Consider the following 21,970-nt stretch of genomic DNA (forward strand, 5'->3'; position numbering starts at 1 on the left):
TAGCCGTCCTTGTTACTCTACCTTGTTTCCAGATGTTAACTACACTCTGTTCCAACTCTTTCATAAGATGCTGAATCTTAAGTTCACTTAGCTTTGCCATTTTGTCGATACTGTAGTTACGTTATTATCCAAATAAAGCGTCTCATAATAATTCCTTTGAGTTCGGACATTAGATTATTAAATAAAAGTCACAAACTTATTATTTAAAACAATTTGGTTGCTTTACCGAATCACTTTATTGCATTACTTTTCAATTACACGCTTACTCGCTTAACTTAAGACTGAGTACTCCATGCGTACGCTCCGCTGCTTATATACTACACATGTGTTAATGACTATCGTCAGTTCTAGATTTGGCAACGCATATCTTCTGGCGAGTCTATCCATCTGCTGTCAAGGCGAATTATTGCTTTCGGCTTAGTATCTCATTCGCGCGGTATTGCCACAACTGCCAGTCGATTCGAGAACATTTGCGTTGCAGTATATTGAAACACTATATATCAGGTCAGTCCATAAGTTCATGCGTTTTTTAAAGTAAGTTCGTGGTTTTAAAATTAATTAAAAAGATGTTTAAAGTATTTATTTATCAATAATATATTTTTCTTCATTATTTACAATGTCTTCCTAATGTTTAGGCAAATTTTTAATTCCCTGCTCAAAAATTTGTTGTCCTTGGAGCCAAAATACGCTTCGATATCCCTTTTTATAGCTTCTTTCGAGGAGTAGTTCTTGTTACTCATATGGGTTTGCAGCCCACGGAAAAGGTGATATTCACAAGGTGCAATATCCGCAGAGTATGGTGGATGCGGCATTGGCTCCCATCCGAGCTCGTTCAGCTTGCCTAATAACTATTTGCCTTGCGGTATGAGGTCTTGCATTGTCGTGGTGAAACAAAACTTTGCGTCTATTCACTAAAGACGATCGATTTTTGTTAAGTGCCTCATTCAGGTTTGATATCTGATTGGAATAATAATTAGCAGTTATCGCCTGGTTTGGTTCCAGAAGTTCATAATAAACAATACCGGCCATATCCCACCAAATAGACAGGAGAATCTTCTTGGGGTGAACGCCATCTCTTAGGGTCAGTTGTGGTGTTTCACTTTTATCTAAACATTCGTATTTGAGAACAGGATTATTGTAAAGGACCCATTTTTCATCACCAGTAACGATACGGTTCAAAAAACTTTCATTTTCAAGCCGTTGCAGCAGCTGAGAACACACATTCACTCTCTGCTGAAGGTTGGCGACGGAAAGTCTAGCGGAACCCATTTTCCCAGCTTTGAAACCTTTCCCAACTGAACCAGGGGCCTGTAAAGTGTTCCATGCGATGAATTTAATCTCTGAGCTATCATATTGACTGTCAAATTTGGCTCACCTTCCACGAGTTCGAGCAAGGCGTCGGAGTTAAAGGCTTCAGGACGACCAGCGCGCGGGGAATCCTCCACGTCGTAGTTGCCTCTTCGGAATTTTGAAAACCACTTACAGCCCTTACACTCACGGTATCCTCTCCGTGAACAGTGTTTATTTCTGCAGCAGCAGTTGTTGCAATTTTACCACTTTTATGAAAAAAAAAATACAAAATATGCCTCTAATACACGTTCGAAGATTCCATTTATTCCATTATTTTTTAACAACACGTGCTTCTATCCGCGATTAAAATCACTTGTTGAATGCACAATATATCAAAGAAAATATAAATAATTCCGTTATAGTCCGTGAATAATTTTTTGTATGCAAAAATCGTACAAAAGTGAAATTATGGGTCAAATGCGCACGAACTTATGGATTGACCTCATATAAGCGGAGCCAGAAGTGTTTTGAGCTGCACACTAGTTGGATATGCGTTCCGAAGATATCGACTGTGAACCCAGAAGACTAAAAAGTTCAATGTGCGATATGGATATCAAATATTATAAAAGATATTTTTCAAAAGGGTTATCTAAAATAAGTAAGAATATTAAACATATAGTCTGATACACAAAATTTTAAGATCAAAACATTTTTCTAAAAAACTTTACCAATTTCATTATTATTCGCATTTATATCGTACATTTAAAAGTTTTTCGAATTTGCATATTTGTTACCATATACCTATAATATAAAAAACTAAACAATTAAGCAAGAAGTAAATGAAATGAGCTATATATGTATTATAATATTCTCCTATTTCATAACTTACATATCTTCTTCTTCTTGATTGGCACGATAACCGCTTACGCGATTTTTGACGGGTTTACCATAACTAGCCAGTCGTTTTTTTTGTCGTGCTAACCAGTACCACTTGGACACACCAAGTGAAGCCAAGCCCTTCTCCACCTGATCTTTTAAACGCGGAGGAGGTATTTCTCTTTCTCTGTTACCGTATCTAATTCCAGCTGGTACCGTATCTAATACTTCTACAGCCGGAGCGTTTGTATCCATTCGGATGACATGAAACAGCCAACGAAGACGCTGGATTTTTATTCGCTGCGTTTATGTCGTCGTAAAGCTTATACAGCCCATTATTCCATCGCTTGCGATATTCGCCGTCGTCAACGTGCAAAAGTACATAAATCTTCCGCATCGGCTATTGTCATTGTCCAAGCTTATGAACCATACGTTAGAACGGGCATGATGACAGCCTTGTAGGGTTTTAGTGTTGTTCGTCGACAGAGGATTTTACTTCTCAATTGCCTACTTAGTCCGAAGTAGTGAATTGAAATTTATGCAGGGAAAGCGCTTTTCAAGAAATGATGGCGGCATAACAGCTATGGAAGCATATTGGGCAGTCCTTCCAGATTCTCACTTCAGGGATGGTGTTCATAAATAGGAATCTCGTTGGAACAGGAGTATTGAGGTTCAGGAAGACTATACTGAATAATAAAGTGTATTTCAAACCATAAAATTGTACAATATTTTTCTTATCGAACCGCAAACCTTATTGAATAACCTAGTATTAAAACCTAATACAAACTTAAACACCAAAAGTTGTACATAATTATGCCATTCTTTATCATCACTATCATGGTGCCAACATAATAAAGTAGTACATTTTTCTCAAGATTTCGTCCGTAATTTTTTTAAATTTAATAAAACAAAGTATCTAATTAAAAATATAAAAAACCAATTTAAAATCAAAAATGTTAAGGTTAATTAAGGAAATAATCAAATAATATTGTATGTTCCCACTATTTGTTTTACTTACGAAAAGATCCTTAACATTACTTATGTACTTAGTAAAGAAATTTTAAAATAAGTGCTCAGATGTGTCCACAGAATATGGCGATACTTGAATAATATATAAGCACACAGGGACTCTTTTAAAATAATCCACAGATCTTCTTCGGAGCTGGTTACCTTCCTTGTAGTGGAAGATTGGAGTTCCATTCTTTGGATTAAATATTTGTATATCTTTGTCTCTTTTGTTATCAACTCCCTTTCTCCTTTACCCGAGATTTAAGAAGGGAACTTACCAATAAGCTAGAGACTTAAAACTTTATTTATTTATTTATTTCACTCTCTATTTATCTTTGACTTTTTGAAGTGAAAACTTCTTTAGAATCGTTGGGAGTGATTTGAGGAAAAGTGAAACGAAAAAAGCGACCTACTTGGCTACGAAGCGTTATATTATATGTTGATATAAAAGTAGCGACGAACTAAATAAAAATAACTTTTATTTTTTCTTGTGATTCGAACCGAGGATTTTGGATCGGAAGCTCACATTGCTAGTCGCTCGGCTACCGCGCCATGCTGTCGTTGTTGGCCTAAAAGTTATTTAGTTACGAAGCGTTATATTATATGTTGATATAAATAATTTTTGTGAGCGTGTAATTCTCAAAAGGGTTTATTAGGTTTATTATTTAAAATGTATTGACTAGGTAGTGTGGTTATCAGCTTAACATCTGATAGATCCTCCATCGGAGGACAACAAATGTTAAACTAATTTTTGGAAATGGGCGGAGTGTTTTAGGGGCGGCTTGCTCCTTCTCTGCCACGGGCTGACCCGGTATTGCATTACCGCCGGGATTTCAGCTTTGAATAAATACAAGAAAAAATATACTAATACATTTAGCTTTGGTAGGAAGAGCCATAAATTTTTATGTGAATACATGTAGACGAAAATGGAATTTTTTTTTTTTGAAATTTACATTGTAGGACATTTCTGATTATTTATTGAAAACAGTTTTTTGGCTTTTCTATTTTTGGTTTAGATACTGAAAGTCAGTTTAAGTGAATCGGTATAAATATTTCGTACATTAATTTTTGAAGTGAAAACTTCTTTAGAATCGTTGGGAGTGATTTGGGAAAAAGTGAAACGCATTACAACATATAAACGTAGCGACGAACTAAATAACTTTTAGGCCAGCACTGACAGTATGGCGCGATAGCCGAGCGGCTAGCAATGTGAGCTTCCGATCCAAAATTCTTAGTTCGAATCACAAGAAATAAAATTTTTTTTTTTTTTTTTTTTGAAATTTGCATTGTAGGACATTTCTGATTATTTATTGAAAACAGTTTTTTGGCTTTTCTATTTTTGGTTTAGATACTGAAAGTCAGTTTAAGTGAATCGGTATAAATATTTCGTACATTAATTTTTTTTTTGTGAGCGTGTAATTCTCAAAAGGTTTATTAGGTTTATTATTTACAATGTATTGACTAGGTAGTGTGGTTATCAGCTTAACATCTGATAGATCCTCCATCGGAGGACAACAAATGTTAAACTAATTTTTGGAAATGGGCGGAGTGTTTTAGGGGCGGCTTGCTCCTTCTCTGCCACCGCCGGGATTTCAGCCTTGAATAAATACAAGAAAAAATGTACTAATACATTTAGCTTTGGTGGGAAGAGGCATAAATTTTTATATGAATACAAGTGGACGAAAATGGAAGAAATTTGTAAGTCTGTTTCTTCGGTCCGTTTGGGTATTTTTTTTTGACAACATCGAAACCAAAGCATTTGTATCATATTTTATCTATCATAAGCCACTCGTATCATTTCGCACCCTAAATACAAAAGGGTCACAACTCAAAATTTTCCAAAACTGAGTTTTTTGCATAAATTAATTCAGAGTACACATTTCTAACTGCTGCAAATATTTCGTTCACATAACTATCTTCTTTAACTGGAAAAATACAGTTATGTCTATTTTTATGTCAAGTGTTTATTTTTAGTTGCGTTAATGGGCTCAAGAACAGCTGATTACTTTTATTACACATAAAGAGTTTTATTTTGAGTTCTGCCTCTATAACTGTAAAAAGTGATAAATTTCGTGGTATATTATTTTGCATTGTGCCTCTTTAGTTGTGAAAAGTGAGTTCAATTAGGTTAGGGAACTTATAAAATTAAAACATTTTATCAGTTAAAAAGGCACAACTTAAGAAAATATCACTACTTAATCGAAAAAATTTCAGTTAAAGAGTCATAAATCAAAATTTTGTTTTATTTTCGCAAACATAAAATAAAATTGAGAAAAATATAGTAGAACCTTCTTCAATGTTGTATATTTTCATGATGGAACAATATTTTCTTTAAATATTACAATAAATTTTACATAAAACGTTTTTCGTCTCTCCTGAAAATCTTGGTATTTTGAGTTGTGACCCTTTTGTATTTAGGGTGCGATTTGTTGAAATTGAAAACATTGAGGATGAATAATGATAAAATGAAGAAAATAAAATATGAACTTTATAGCAATATTATAATGAACCTATAATTATCCCGCTCCTAATGCTGCTTTCGTCTTATTCTCTCTCAGTTTGTTTTACGGAAGGTTTCACTTCTATCAAGTCTAACCGTTAGACTGGTATTTTTTTTGTACTGATTCATATTTACTCACTGCATTTAAAGGGAATTAATAAAAAAAACCAACAACTAAACCAACAAAAACAAATAATACACTATTTCGACCTGGCAATAAACTGTTTTTACATTTTGTTTTTTCAATTTCTTTAGATGCGTTGCATTCGATTTTCCGTTATCTCTGCTTTGCAGTGATCACTTTGATACTTTCGTTTTATCATTCCGTGAACAATTTTTGCTTTATTCGGACTCCAAATTTAAATACAGTGTTTTTAAAACGCCTGGCAAAAAAAATATTACGCAATTATAATATAATATTGTATTAGCACTTGGGTAAAAGTGTTCGGGAATTGTCTGAAATGTTTTCGATAACACGTCAGATAGTTTATAATGTTATAAAACGAGCGGAAATAGAGGGTAGATTACAGCAAAACGGTGCAGGTGGATTTAAAACTAAAATTACTGGACGTGCAGAACGCTTGATGAGCCGAAAGTTGAATCAACACCCGATAATTTCATTCAGAACAATTGCAAAGCTGGGTAACGAGTAGTCTGATACTGTTGTCTCTCATGAATCAATGCATGAAGCCATAGTTCACCACAAATATACATGAGATCAGCCCGCAAGAAACCATTGATGTGTGATGAATGCCCCGTTGTGATGGGCCCATTAAGCAGGAATTCAATCATTTGTGTATTTATTCCAGTCTGTCTAATAGAAGCGTAACCGGCTGAATTCAAACTAAGCGTTTCATTTAAAAAAAAATTAGATCCTGATAAATAGGAGTATCCTTTTCATAATACGCATTTGCAATTTGTTAGTTTTGTGAGAAATTTAGAAAGCGTACGTTGCTTTTACAAAATGAGTTCTGCATATGGCAAATTATTTGGAGCAGGGCTCCTATGTACACACACTTTGGTCCAAAAATGTCACGTGCAATATGGATGGAATTTAAGTATGCTCTGCCCAACCCATAAGAAGGGTGATCACTCAATCTGTGCCAATTATCGCGGGATTAGTCTTATAAATATCGCCTATAAGGTTTTAGCGAGCGTATTGTGTGAAAGACTGAAGCCCATCATCAACCAACTGATTGGAAATTATCAGTATGGATTTAGGTCTGGAAAGTCCACAATCGATCGGATATTCACAATACGCTAAGTCTTGGAAGAAGCCCATGAAAGGATAATCGATATACACCGACGATTCGTCGACTTCAAAGCTGCATTCGACAGTACGAAGAGGAGTTACCTATATGCCGCGATGTCTGATTTTGGTTTCCCCGCAAAACTAATACGGCTATGGAAGATGACGTTGCTCATTACTAGCAGCATCATCAGAATTGGGAAGGTCAACGTGGTCAACGGCCATGTAAATATTCTTTTCAATTTTCATTGTTTTTAATAAGCAAAACGACAAAATCTTTACTAAAATTTCTACAGACACAAAAAATGTTACTTCAAGTGTTCAGCGTGGCCACCATCCAAGCTCCATGATGGTTTGGTGGGGAGTGTCTTGTAAATACGTTACATCTCTTCATTTCTGCGAAAAAGGGGTTAAAATTGGTGCAAAGTGTACCAAGAGGATGCCTCAGAAGGCGGGGTGAAGCATTTGAGCAGTACTCTCTTCAATGGAGAGCGTTGGATCTCCCAGCAAGATTCCGTTCCAGCCTATAAGGTAAAAACCACTCAACAGTGACTAAAAAACAATATTCCTGGGTTCATAGAGACAGAAGACTGGCCATCTGGAAGTCCAGCTCTGAATCGATGGGACTACAGTTTTTGGTCAGAATTGGAGAAAATGGCTTGTCGAAAACCTTACAGAAATTTGGAGAGTCGCAAACAATCCTTGGTTCGAGCAGCGACGTCAATATCTATGGAAACCGTACGTGCTGCAATAGCTGAATAAACTAATTGTTGGAAGGCTTGTGTACAAGCAAATGGTGACCATTTCGAACGAAAATTAAATCTTTTTTTCTTTAATATTTACAGGATGAAATAAAACTAGCTTCATTAAAAAAACTCTTATAATTTCATATCTATAACGGACTTAACTTGAAACAGAACTTAGGACAGGACTATGTATACATTTTCCATATTGTATATGTATTCATATGACAATTGAGCAAGAGCCCAACCGCGTCTTTAATTAATTTATTCTTACATTATGTATATGTACTGAAACAACCATGACCTACCTCACGACACAGCGAATTGTCATATCCAGAGTCTGTCTAATAGAAGCGTGATACTTGGGATCGTTGTCTTCTTGTAAAATCCAAGGTTGGCTAGTTCTTCCAAACATATTCGCAGCTGAGAATAATTACGCTTTTTGGTAAATTTTATACAGCAAGCTGCATTCGAATACACATACATCTTATCTGTATGCTTAACAATTCGTTGTCATTTATCAGCAATACACCAACAGAGACGTGTACCATTATTCGCCCAAAAGGAAGATTCATCTGCGAATATAACATTTGATTAGAATTAGAGATCTTCTGATCTTGCTTTAGAGAGGTATTTCTTTCGTCTCGTCCGGAAAAGTCGCCAACGCCTTTAACTTCGGTGCATGCTTCCTCTTCTTCTTAAGAAGCGCGATAACCGCTTACGCGATTTCCTCTCTTTCTCGTACTAACCGATACCAGTGAATCCAAGTTCTTCTCCACCTGATCTTTTCAACGCAGAGGAGGCCTTTCTCTTCTTCTGCTACCACCAGCTGGTACCGCATCGAATACTTTCAGAGCCGGAGCGTTTGTATCCATTCGGATGACATGACCCAACCAGCGTAACCGCTGCCATACGCAGAACTCTTTCTTCGCTGCGCTAAGTCTATGTCGTCGTAAAGCTTATACAGCTCATCGTTCCATCGCCTGTGATATTCGTCGTTGCCGACGTGCAAAGGTCCACAAATCTTCCGCAGAATCTTTCTCTCAAACACTCCAAGTGACGCTTCATCGGATATTGTCATCGTCCTCTGCGCCATACGTGAGGACGGGCATGATTAGAGCATGGTAGAGTGTTAGTTTTGTTCGTCGAGAGAGGACTTTACTACTCAGTTGCCCACTTAGTTCAAAGTAGCACTTGTTGGCAAGAGATATTCTACGTTGAATTTCCAGACTTACATTGTTATAGTTGCTGGTTCTTAAATAAACGAAGTCTTTTACAACCTCGAGGTTGTTAGGTTAAAGAAGTCACACGACAGCGAGTCACCCTGTCTGAGATCTCATTTAGTATGAAACGGCTTGGAGAGGCCCTTCCCAATTCTGATGGCGGTATAGTCGGTGTATATCGATTATCCTTTCATGGGCTTCTTCCAAGACTTAGCGTATTGTGAATATCCGATCGATTGTGGACTTTCCAGACCTAAATCCATACTGATAATTTCCAATCAGTTGGTTGATGGTGGGCTTCAGTCTTTCACACAATACGCTCGCTAAAACCTTATAGGCGATATTTAGAAGACTAATCCCGCGATAATTGGCACAGATTGAGTGATCACCCTTCTTATGGATTGGGCAGAGCATACTTAAATTCCATCCATATTGCACGTGACATTTTTGGACCAAAGTGTGTGTACATAGGAGCCCTGCTCCAAATAATTTGCCATATGCAGAACTCATTTTGTAAAAGCAACGTACGCTTTCTAAATTTCTCACAAAACTAACAAATTGCAAATGCGTATTATGAAAAGGATACTCCTATTTATCAGGATATAATTTTTTTTTATGAAACGCTTAGTTTGAATTCAGCCGGTTACGCTTCTATTAGACAGACTGGAATAAATACACAAATGATTGAATTCCTGCTTAATGGGCCCATCACAACGGGGCATTCATCACACATCAATGGTTTCTTGCGGGCTGATCTCATGTATATTTGTGGTGAACTATGGCTTCATGCATTGATTCATGAGAGACAACAGTATCAGACTACTCGTTACCCAGCTTTGCAATTGTTCTGAATGAAATTATCGGGTGTTGATTCAACTTTCGGCTCATCAAGCGTTCTGCACGTCCAGTAATTTTAGTTTTAAATCCACCTGCACCGTTTTGCTGTAATCTACCCTCTATTTCCGCTCGTTTTATAACATTATAAACTATCTGACGTGTTATCGAAAACATTTCAGACAATTCCTGAACACTTTTACCCAAGTGCTAATTACAATATTATATTATAATTGCGTAATATTTTTTTTGCCAGGCGTTTTAAAAACACTGTATTTAAATTTGGAGTCCGAATAAAGCAAAAATTGTTCACGGAATGATAAAACGAAAGTATCAAAGTGATCACTATAAAGCAGAGATAACGGAAAATCGAAGTTAACCGCGCAACGCATTCTAAAGAAATTGAAAAAATAAAATGTAAAAACAGTTTATTGCCAGGTCGAAATAGTGTATTATTTGTTTTTGTTGGTTTAGTTGTTGTTTTTCCAAACATTTTGAAGTTTTTTTTATTAATTCCCTTTAAATGCAGTGCGTAAATATGAATCAGTACAAAAAAGAGGTTTGCATTACCTACCGAGGCGCGACTGATATTAAGAAAACGTTTTAATAACTTTTTCCTATCACCTTGGTGTTTCATGCACGAAGATGCGAACCTACGCACTTCGGACTGATAGTCACGCACCACCCATTCGATTACGGCGGCCGACTACGTTAGCATGTCGATACTAAATTTGTTTAAACAAAACTCTAAACTCAAAATATCTCAATTTTTGTGGAAAAACCGAAAATGTCGAATATGTCGTACTATGTCGTACAGACTATGCCAAACGATGAACGAATTCTTCTAGGAAAGTAAACTCGAGCAAATTCTGATGTATGCAATTGCTTAAGCCCTATGATCAAAAAGTGCCGGGCTGGCCGGGAAGACTGTTACCGTCGCGTCAAAATTGTGCTGGATTATTTAACCAAACATCAAGTAAATACCATCGTGCAAGCACCGTATTGACCTGATATGGCCCCGTGCGACTTGTTTTTGTTTCCCAAGTTGAAGTTACCACTTCGTGGAAGGAGATTTCCGTCGATAGAGGAGATCAAAGAGAATGCGACGAAGGAACTGAAGGCCATCCCTTCGTCGGCCTACCAGGGGTGCATGGAGGACTGGGTTAAATGTTGGCACATGTGAGTTGCTTCAGTCGGTTCATATTTGGAAAGAGATAAAATAAATTTGCCTGAAATTTAACTCTGTTTTGCTTTGTTTAAACACTCCAGGTATTTTCTGATCATAGGATATGTCGAACAGGCCGATCCAACAATTAGCTTCAAGTGAAGAAAGGAACAGGAAACGTGCGCCATCAATATTCTATAATTGATACTACAAACGGTATTGGCATGGATTTTATTAGAAGTGTAGCAAAGCGACATTTTCGGGGTTTGCACAAAAATTGAGACATTTTAAGTTTACATAGATGCGCGTAGAATTTCAAACTGAAGTGATTTCACATATACATATGTACATATAAGTAGCCGATTTTCGTCAAACCTACATATCTCATGTTCAAGCCCACCGGGAATATCTAGAAATGTCAGGTTTTGTTCCCTATAAGGAGAAGGTAAGAGCACAAAATGCTTGACTTAACAATTATAAAGGAACACTATTTACGACAGGGTAAAAGCTGGCAAGAAAGTACATCGGTCCAACTGCCAAGCATGTGTACTCGTATCTATAACAAAAAAACCGAATTCTTCTAGCAGATAACAGTCAAAATGAGTTATTGAAGTGAAAACTTCTTTAGAATCGTTGGGAGTGATTTGAGGAAAAGTGAAACGAAAAAAGCGACCTACTTGGCTACGAAGCGTTATATTATATGTTGATATAAAAGTAGCGACGAACTAAATAAAAATAACTTTTATTTTTTCTTGTGATTCGAACCGAGGATTTTGGATCGGAAGCTCACATTGCTAGTCGCTCGGCTACCGCGCCATACTGTCGTTGTTGGCCTAAAAGTTATTTAGTTACGAAGCGTTATATTATATGTTGATATAAATAATTTTTGTGAGCGTGTAATTCTCAAAAGGGTTTATTAGGTTTATTATTTAAAATGTATTGACTAGGTAGTGTGGTTATCAGCTTAACATCTGATAGATCCTCCATCGGAGGACAACAAATGTTAAACTAATTTTTGGAAATGGGCGGAGTGTTTTAGGGGCGGCTTGCTCCTTCTCTGCCACGGGCTGACCCGGTATTACATTACCGCCGGGATTTCAGCTTTGAATAAATACAAGAAAAAATATACTAATACATTTAGCTTTGGTGGGAAGAGCCATAAATTTTTATGTGAATACATGTAGACGAAAATGGAATTTTTTTTTTTGAAATTTACATTGTAGGACATTTCTGATTATTTATTGAAAACAGTTTTTTGGCTTTTCTATTTTTGGTTTAGATACTGAAAGTCAGTTTAAGTGAATCGGTATAAATATTTCGTACATTAATTTTTGAAGTGAAAACTTCTTTAGAATCGTTGGGAGTGATTTGGGAAAAAGTGAAACGCATTACAACATATAAACGTAGCGACGAACTAAATAACTTTTAGGCCAGCACTGACAGTATGGCGCGATAGCCGAGCGGCTAGCAATGTGAGCTTCCGATCCAAAATTCTTAGTTCGAATCACAAGAAATAAAATTTTTTTTTTTTTTTTGAAATTTGCATTGTAGGACATTTCTGATTATTTATTGAAAACAGTTTTTTGGCTTTTCTATTTTTGGTTTAGATACTGAAAGTCAGTTTAAGTGAATCGGTATAAATATTTCGTACATTAATTTTTTTTTGTGAGCGTGTAATTCTCAAAAGGTTTATTAGGTTTATTATTTACAATGTATTGACTAGGTAGTGTGGTTATCAGCTTAACATCTGATAGATCCTCCATCGGAGGACAACAAATGTTAAACTAATTTTTGGAAATGGGCGGAGTGTTTTAGGGGCGGCTTGCTCCTTCTCTGCCACGGGTTGACCCGGTATTACATTACCGCCGGGATTTCAGCCTTGAATAAATACAAGAAAAAATGTACTAATACATTTAGCTTTGGTGGGAAGAGGCATAAATTTTTATATGAATACAAGTGGACGAAAATGGAAGAAATTTGTAAGTCTGTTTCTTCGGTCCGTTTGGGTATTTTTTTTTGACAACATCGAAACCAAAGCATTTGTATCATATTTTATCTATCATAAGCCACTCGTATCATTTCGCACCCTAAATACAAAAGGGTCACAACTCAAAATTTTCCAAAACTGAGTTTTTTGCATAAATTAATTCAGAGTACACATTTCTAACTGCTGCAAATATTTCGTTCACATAACTATCTTCTTTAACTGGAAAAATACAGTTATGTCTATTTTTATGTCAAGTGTGTTGCTTTTGCACGATCAATTAAAGAGAATTATTTTTAGTTGCGTTAATGGGCTCAAGAACAGCTGATTACTTTTATTACACATAAAGAGTTTTATTTTGAGTTCTGCCTCTATAACTGTAAAAAGTGATAAATTTCGTGGTATATTATTTTGCATTGTGCCTCTTTAGTTGTGAAAAGTGAGTTCAATTAGGTTAGGGAACTTATAAAATTAAAACATTTTATCAGTTAAAAAGGCACAACTTAAGAAAATATCACTACTTAATCGAAAAAATTTCAGTTAAAGAGTCATAAATCAAAATTTTGTTTTATTTTCGCAAACATAAAATAAAATTGAGAAAAATATAGTAGAACCTTCTTCAATGTTGTATATTTTCATGATGGAACAATATTTTCTTTAAATATTACAATAATTTTTACATAAAACGTTTTTCGTCTCTCCTGAAAATCTTGGTATTTTGAGTTGTGACCCTTTTGTATTTAGGGTGCGATTTGTTGAAATTGAAAACATTGAGGATGAATAATGATAAAATGAAGAAAATAAAATATGAACTTTATAGCAATATTATAATGAACCTATAATTATCCCGCTCCTAATGCTGCTTTCGTCTTATTCTCTCTCAGTTTGTTTTACGGAAGGTTTCACTTCTATCAAGTCTAACCGTTAGACTGGTATTTTTTTTTAAACAAACACTTAAAAGAAGCGAGCAAAGTATAAATCATTACCAAAACAGCAAGTTAAAAATAAAGCTGTCTATCATTGCTAGAGGGTTGCAGTAAGAGCTCGTGATAGAATGTTGCTCGTGATAGAATGTTGCCTAGTTGCCAAAGTTTGAATTATGAAAGTTTTGTAGTGTCGTGATTCGTATCGCATGAAGTTTTGGAAAAAAATTAAAAATCAAATAATGAACTTCTCGCGGACTTATTAAAACAAAAAATTAACGAAGAAGCTTCTTGATACGAAAGAGAAGCCAAATGCATTAAAAATTAATAATATGGAGGTTGAATTAGTTTTAAAGGTGACACACAGATGGCGCTATTTATCACTTTATCGCGTTGGCCATACTGAATATATATTCATGACAAAGCCTCATCCCTAGGTTTTGTTTATCAGTATCTGTCATTTCGCTGAAGTATAAACAACGCAGTGTTTTCGTGCTCCGAGTATGTCAACTTTCGTGCCGTCGAAACGCAATTTGCGGGAAGCTTTGCTTTTCTGCTTCAATTTGAAAAAAAATACAGCCCAAGCCCGTGAATTGCTGCAGGAGGCCTACCCAGACCATACTCCGTCGATTTCAACATGTGAGTACTGGTTTCGACGATTCAAAAGTGGTGATTTTCACACCGAAGACAAGGAGCGTTTTGGCCAGCCCAAAAAGTTCGAGGACGCGGAATTGGGGGAATTGGTAAACGAGGACTCGTGCCAAACCCAAGAAGAGCTTGCTGAATCATTGGGCGTTGATAAATCAACCGTTTGCAAGCGTCCAAAAGCGATGGGAATGATCCAAAAGCAAGGACATTGGGTCCCGTACGAGTTGAAGCTGCGCGACGTCGAACGGCGATTTTTTACGTGCGAATTGCTGATCGAGCGACAAAATCGGAAGGGTTTTTTGCATCGGGTGGTGACTGGCGACGAAAAATGGATCCACTACGATAACCCAAAACGCAAAAAATTATGGGGTTTGCCCGGCCACGCATCAACGTCGACGGCCAAGCAGAATATTCACGGCAAGAAAATCATGCTCTGCATTTGGTGGGATCAGGTCGGCGTCGTATATTTTGAGCTGCTCCAACCGGGCGAAACAATCACGGGGGATCGTTACCGACTGCAATTGATGCGTTTAAGCCGGGCATTGAAAGAAAAACGGCCGGAAACGGTAAAAAGGCACGACAAGGTTATTTTGCAACATGACAACGCTCGGCCGCATGTTGCTCAATCTGTCAAAAAATACCTTGGAACGCTTGGCTGGGAAGTGTTACCCCACCCGCCGTATAGTCCAGACATAGCTCCCTCCGATTATCATTTGTTCCGGCATATGAGTCTCGATTTGGCGGACCAGCGGTTCTCCTCGTACGAGGCTACCAAAATATGGGTTGAGTCATGGATAGCCAAGCAGCGGCCAGAATTTTGGAGAAACGGCATCCGGAAATTGCCCGAAAGATGGGCGAAAGTTGTAGCTAGCGATGGCCAATACTTCGAATAAAATATTTTGTACCGTTTTTTCACAATAAAGCCCCAAATCTTCGAAAAAAACCTTTAAAACTAATTCAACCTCCAAAATATATACGAGGTGTCTTCAAAAAACGAGGTGAATTTTCAGTCTTTTCAAAAAATATTTATTTATTCATCAATTTCTATTGTATCTCCTTCAAAGTAGTCCCCCTCAGATGTAATACACTTGGGCCAGCGTTTTTTTTTTTGTTTCAATTCTCGAAACAGTTCTGATATGCACTTTTTGATATGTCCTTAAGGTCTCTCAGCGATTCGGTTCTTATCCTCAATCGTCGCAAAACGCCAAATCGTCCTTTTATGGTCGCAGGGGGCCAAATCTGGTGAATACGGTGGCTGAGACATGATAACGGTATTGGTTTTGGGCATATCTCTCACAAGCAAAGCTGAGTGAGCAGATGTATTATCATGATGCAAAAGCCATGCATTTTTTCCACAATTCCGGGCGTTTTTTTCGTATTGCTTCACGCAAACGGCGCATAACTTCAAGGTAATACTCCTTATTTATCGTACGACCTTCTGATAAGAGCTTCTGATGCACTACGCCATGATAATCGAAGAACAGCGAGCAAATCCTTGACATTTGATCAAACTTGGCGTGCTTTTTTAGTCTTGCCTTTCCTGGACTCTTCCATTGGGACGTTTGGGCTTTGGTTTCGCTGTCATAACCATATGCCCATGATTCGTCACAAGTTATGACCCTTTAAAGCAAATCTGGACCACCGTTGACGTCATTCAATAATTTTTGGTCAAAATTCAGCAATTTTGGAAAGAACTTCGCTGCCGTTGCATGGCAAGAGCCAACCGATATGCCGACATCCGCAGCAACTTCGCTAATTGTGATTCGACGATTCTCCATAACAATTTTTTTCACTTTCTCAACATTTTCATCGGTTGTTGATGTGAAATTTGATTGAAAATTCATCTTATTTTTTGAACAAACCTGGTATATTTTTTTTTGTAGCTTAGACACTTACACATTAGTTGGATCAAATAACCTATACCGTTTGTGCCTCACTTTAACCAGTTTTCAATTAATATACTTTTATTTCAGCGACCTCTCTCGTAATTATTTTTCTACATTACACAAAGACACTTTTCGTGGTTTAACATTGTTGAAGGAACTCGATCTCTCCAATAATATTCTCAACTTCATACCACCCGAGCTTTTTAAGGATTTAGATAGCCTTCTCCAACTGTAAGTTATTTTCTCTTTAATAACCTATTGATTTAATTAACCAATGTACATATTTACATGTATGTATTAAGACGTCTTCAAAATAATCAGTTAGAAAACTTGGAAACGGTTACATTTTGGAAGCTTCGCAACTTAAATTTGTTAGACGTTAGCGAAAATATGATATCCGAACTATCCACAAATTTATTCTGCCATGCTCAGCGCTTAGTTGTTATTAACTTAAGCCATAATAGAATAATGCAGTTTCCGCCAGGTTTACTTCGGGAGCAATTAGCCTTAGAAGACTTGGACATGTCATGGAATAAAATTCTTGAATTAAAGTCTGGAAGCTTAAAAAATTTAAAAACTCTTAAAATGATTGACTTTTCATACAACTCCATTTGTAAGTACCCATATTTATTACTTCTATTGTTAGCTTACATACTATGTACATTGTACATACATTAATATTAATTTCGTGAACGATGATTTTCAATAGATTTTGAGACCCTTAATTCAAGTACCAATCTGATGTATTAACAATAATAATAATAATAATTGTTCAAAATAAAACTTAGATTTAAAACTTGTGGCTAGAGACGAACCCGTCCCGCGATGCCACATGCCCATTTAGTTCGGCGCATTTCACAGTCATATTCCTAACAGTGTAATAAATATACTCACAGTTTTCGCCGGCGGCTGTTTTGTTTCGTTTTGAATATTTTGCTTCTCGTATTAAGTTGACTTATATCTTAAAACTAAAACAGAAGAGGAAAATAAGTGTTAATGTTTCATTATTTGCTCACATGTAAAATAATAGCTTCACTACTTAACAACATGCGAAAAATAGCGCGCATGGAAAAAAATTAAATGGCTTCCAATCAAAAACTAATACGGGTGTTTATTAACACCATAAAACTTGTTTTTATCTTGGAGCTTCGGTCAAGCTGATTTTGCTAGGACAACAAATTATAACGAATGGATCAAAGCAGTTACCCCTCAAACCCTCAATAGCAAACCTCCGAGAGCATTTCTGCCATGATCATTTGTGGAACAACATCAAGGCGCACGCAAAAAATTGGAGGGTGGCCTCAGCCAAACAGCTTACATAAGTTGTTAATTATAAATTGTATACTACTGTGGGCAAAAAGTAAGGTGAATTTATTTGCCAAACTTCGCGGGATTAAAATTTCGCTCTAGTTATTTTTTTCATGAGTTGACAGCACTGTTAATAACATCTGGGCCAACTTTCATGTGAATGTCATTATCAGTAATATATTTACGCTTGTGTTTACCAAACGACCAAGAGTGCATTTTTCGATTTTTACAATGTCTGATTGGATTGAGCAGAGAAGTGCCATCAAATTTTGTTTGCGGAATGAAATTTCGGCTAAACGTTTCATGTTGCAGAAGGCATTTGGTGATTCGACCATGTCGCAGAAAAATGTTTATAAGTGGTACAAAGACTTCAAAGAGGGTCGAGAACGTATTGATGACTTGGAGCGCTCCGGACGACCATCGACGTCAACAGATGACCAACACGTCAATAAAGTGAAGGAGTTAGTGCTCAAAAATCGTCGGTTGACTGTTAAAGACCTTACTGATATGATCGGAATATCAGAAGGATATGTGAAAACCATTTTGAAAGACCATTTGGGAATACGAAAAGTCAAATCTCGTTTGGCACCGAAAACTCTCAATTTCTTGGAAAAAGTCGTCGCGTTGATGTGTGTGAAACAATGCTTTCAGACTCTCAGGACAAGCTCAAATGCATCATTACGGGAGATGAGACTTGGATTTATGCTTACGACCCTGAAACAACCGACCAATCAAGCGAATATCGTGCTAAAGGCGAGGCCAGACCGAAAAGAGCACGTCAAACTCGTTCAAAAATAAAGGTCATGATGACAGTTTTTTTCGATTTTCGTGGTGTGGTGCACTATGAATTCCTTCCACCTGGACAAACTGTTAATAAGGAATATTATTTGAGCGTTATGCGTCGTTTACGTGAAGCAATTCGTCTAAAAAGACTAGAATTATGGGCCAACAACTCTTGGTTTTTGCATCACGATAATGCACCGTCTCACACTGCACTCGTTCTTCGTAACCATTTCGCCAAAAATTCCACGCATATCGTTCCGCAACCACCGTATTCGCCTGACTTGGGTCCGTGTGACTTCTGGCATTTTCACTCCGGGGAACGAGTTTCGAGTCGATTGAGGAGATAAAAGCTGAATCGAAGAAGGTGCTGATGGCTATACCGGAAATGGACTATTTGGCATGTTTTGGGGATTGGAAAAATCGTTGGCATAAGTGTATTTCATCGAGAGGTGATTATTTTGAAGGGGATGAAATTGATTTACAAGAATAAATAAAGATTTTTCATTTTACAACCAAATTCACCTTACTTTTTGCCCACAGTAGTACTATGTATAGCTTTGCCAATAAATCACACCAACTAAATTTATGTAATAATTTCCAAAGAACAAAACATAAACATAAATGTATTAAGAAGAAAATTGTTGTCCTTTATGAGGTTTGAACTCAGGCACTTCGAATGCAATGATTAAGGTCAGCAGTTTGGCTACTACGAGTACACTACAAACACATTGGCTAAAAACAGTTTTTTCTTTAAATTGATTAAAAAGATCAAAATTAAGAAAAAAAAGTTTTTTTCTATTGTAATAACGGTCGCCCCTTCGCAGGCAATGGCAAAACTTCGAGTCGGCTTGAAACTGTAGGTCCCTCCATTTGTGCAACAACATCAAGACGCACACCACAAATAGGAGAAGGAGCTCGGCCGAACACCCAAAATGGGTGTGTGACAAAGAAATATAGTACCAGAAATAGTGTATGCTAGAAAGTGATGAAAACTCATACGAACACTAAACTTCTGTGAGTATTTTTGATCCACTATTAAGAATGTGACTGCAAAATCTGCCGAACTAAGTGGACATGCGGGACAGGCCCGACAAGTGACCATCATTGCTCTTGCTGGGTAGATGAACACACTAACACCGTGCGTCGTGCTCAGTCAGGTTTGCTATTTTGATTTAATTGTACGAAACTGCATGGTTTTTGCTGGTACTTGCATGTGCTCTTAAACCGTGTGTTATAGATATAAAGCCGGTGAAGGTTAAGTTTAACTTGGTCGATCCTCCAGATCGCACATAGACCAGAAATTTATCCATTGTGAATAGGGCTGCCAGGTCCCCCTGGGGCAAAACTGGGACACTTTGAAAATTCAAGAAATATAATAAATACTTTTAAAGTGGTTCACATACATATATAAGTTCGTTTATGTACCTATCTATGTATGTTTAAATACTAAGTTTCGTGAATGGAACATTTTTTACATAGGTATAAGAGGATACAATTAAACAGCATTATATTTTTCGTTGCGCTGAACTTGTTCCAAAACTTCTGACTTATTTTTAATATAATTGTAAAATTCTGTGCAAGTCAGTCTTAAGTTGAATTTGCATTGAATATTACTCTCTAGGGTACTGCTATTCAACGAATTTCTTTAACTTGTCCATTGAGATGAAATAAGAGAAAAAATTTGTTCCGAATCGGCATTATGACTAGGTATCGCATATAAATATTGAACTATTTTAAGTTGTTGCGCAATTGATCGTTTATTTAAGACTAAAATTAAAAAATGAGTACAATAGTTCATATTCTTCATTTTATGCAATAGTACTTATTCATTCTATGTTCCCATTAGGAAATATTTCAACTTTGATAAATAATTACAAACTAAAATTTCAACATAAGTAAATTTTGTTTTCTCTCCATTCCTTAAGTTATGTTACAAAAAATTAAGCCAAAAAATGCGGCGTTATCTTGCTCATGCGGCGTTACCTTGCTTGAACTGCAAGCGAGTCCGCGGAACGAACGACAAAGAGGCACAATCGACGACCGCGATCGGCAACGTTCGACATCTGGCTCTCTCCTACTTGAGTGAGCATATATAGGGTGGGCCATATAGCGTTTGCTTTTTGAACCACCTATTTTTGTGAGAATGGTAACACAAATGACATGTCAAATGTGTGCATAATCATTTCTGATTTTCACATCGGTGGCTACGTCAATTAGCAAAACTGTCGGATTTGGGGCCCAGAAAATCCACTCGTTACTGTAAAAAAGCAAAGGCATCCACAATGAGTCCCTGTTTGGTGCAGTTTTTGGTCTAGCGGCATCATCGGACCATTTTTTTTCGAAAATGAGCGAGGAGCCGCGGTTACAGCAAATGGCAAGCGTTACCGTGACATGCTCAACGAGTTGTTTCCAAAAATTGAAGAGGATGACATGGACGACATTTGGTTTCAACAGGACGGTGCAACTTGTGACACTGCCAAAGTTACACTCGAACTTTTGGCTACCGGTTTTGAATTACGATATCAATTGGCCGCCTCGGAGCTGTGACTTAAGCCCGTTGGACTATTTTTTGTGGGGAGCCGTTAAGGACAAATGCTATGCGAACCATCCAGAGACGATTGATCCTTTAAAAGACGAAATCGAAGTTGCCATTCATGAAATTGGAGCCCAAACAATCGAAAAAGTGCTTAAAAATTGGTTTGATCGAATGGCCTACTGTAAAGCCAGACGTGGCAGCCATTTGAACGATATTATTTTTTATTCATAAATGACAATGTTCAATCCTCAAAATAAAAATTAAAGTTAGAAAAAATATTGATTAGTTTTTTTTTATAGCCGATTCAAAAAGCAAATTTTACATGGCCCACCCTATATATGTATGTAAATACATATATGCGCATATGTATAATATATAAATCCACATATTTGTATTTGCATATGCCTTCTTCCTGTGTGCATGGTAATGAACCATTTCTCTATGAGGATTATTAATTTGATTTGCTTGAAGAATTTAAAATAAAACCAATTGTATCATCATCATCCTTACCGAATTTATAATTAGTGACGACTAGTTATTAATAATACCTGTTGTTTTATTGTTTTTATTATTAATTTATTATGAAGAAAAAAATGTATGGTAATATTTAATATACAACATACCTTATAAGATATGTTATATACTAATATATGTATATAAACATGCATACATACATACATATACTTTGGTGCAATTTTCATAGTCTAATATACATAAATACATATGTCCTATGCCAATACATATAAACATGCATACATACAATTCCGCGCGATTTTCAAACAAAAAGAACAAATTTATATGTAAAGATGCATACAAATCATATGGACATATCAAGTGTACGAAACTATTCTGTACGCAAGCAAATGTAAGCTAATGTACCTTGCTCTTACTGCAAGCGAGAGCGCGAAACGAAAGACAAAGAGGCACAATCGGCTCCCGCGTTCGGCAACGTTCGACATCTGGCTCTCACCTACTAGAGTGAGCATATATATATGGCACTTTGTAGTCAGTCGC

General features: G+C 36.7%; 1 protein-coding gene and 4 pseudogenes across 2 annotated transcripts in view; all 5 read left to right on the forward strand.

The window, feature by feature from the left end:
• Positions 1-21,970, forward strand: part of LOC129243127 (carboxypeptidase N subunit 2-like) — a 78,771-nt gene that overhangs the window by 12,733 nt on the left and 44,068 nt on the right. For both annotated transcript variants that reach the window (XM_054880277.1, XM_054880278.1), the window contains 2 exons: positions 16,417-16,560; positions 16,632-16,942. In XM_054880277.1, coding sequence (XP_054736252.1) covers positions 16,417-16,560; positions 16,632-16,942 — 455 coding nt within the window. The remainder of the gene's footprint in view (positions 1-16,416; positions 16,561-16,631; positions 16,943-21,970) is intronic.
• On the forward strand, positions 3,835-4,021 carry LOC129243234 (U2 spliceosomal RNA; annotated as a pseudogene).
• Positions 4,618-4,782, forward strand: LOC129243291 (U2 spliceosomal RNA; annotated as a pseudogene).
• On the forward strand, positions 11,813-11,999 carry LOC129243241 (U2 spliceosomal RNA; annotated as a pseudogene).
• LOC129243206 (U2 spliceosomal RNA) lies at positions 12,590-12,775 on the forward strand (annotated as a pseudogene).

The sequence above is a fragment of the Anastrepha obliqua genome, chromosome 3 (genome assembly GCF_027943255.1).
Source record: "Anastrepha obliqua isolate idAnaObli1 chromosome 3, idAnaObli1_1.0, whole genome shotgun sequence".
Classification (NCBI taxonomy): Eukaryota; Metazoa; Arthropoda; class Insecta; order Diptera; family Tephritidae; genus Anastrepha; species Anastrepha obliqua.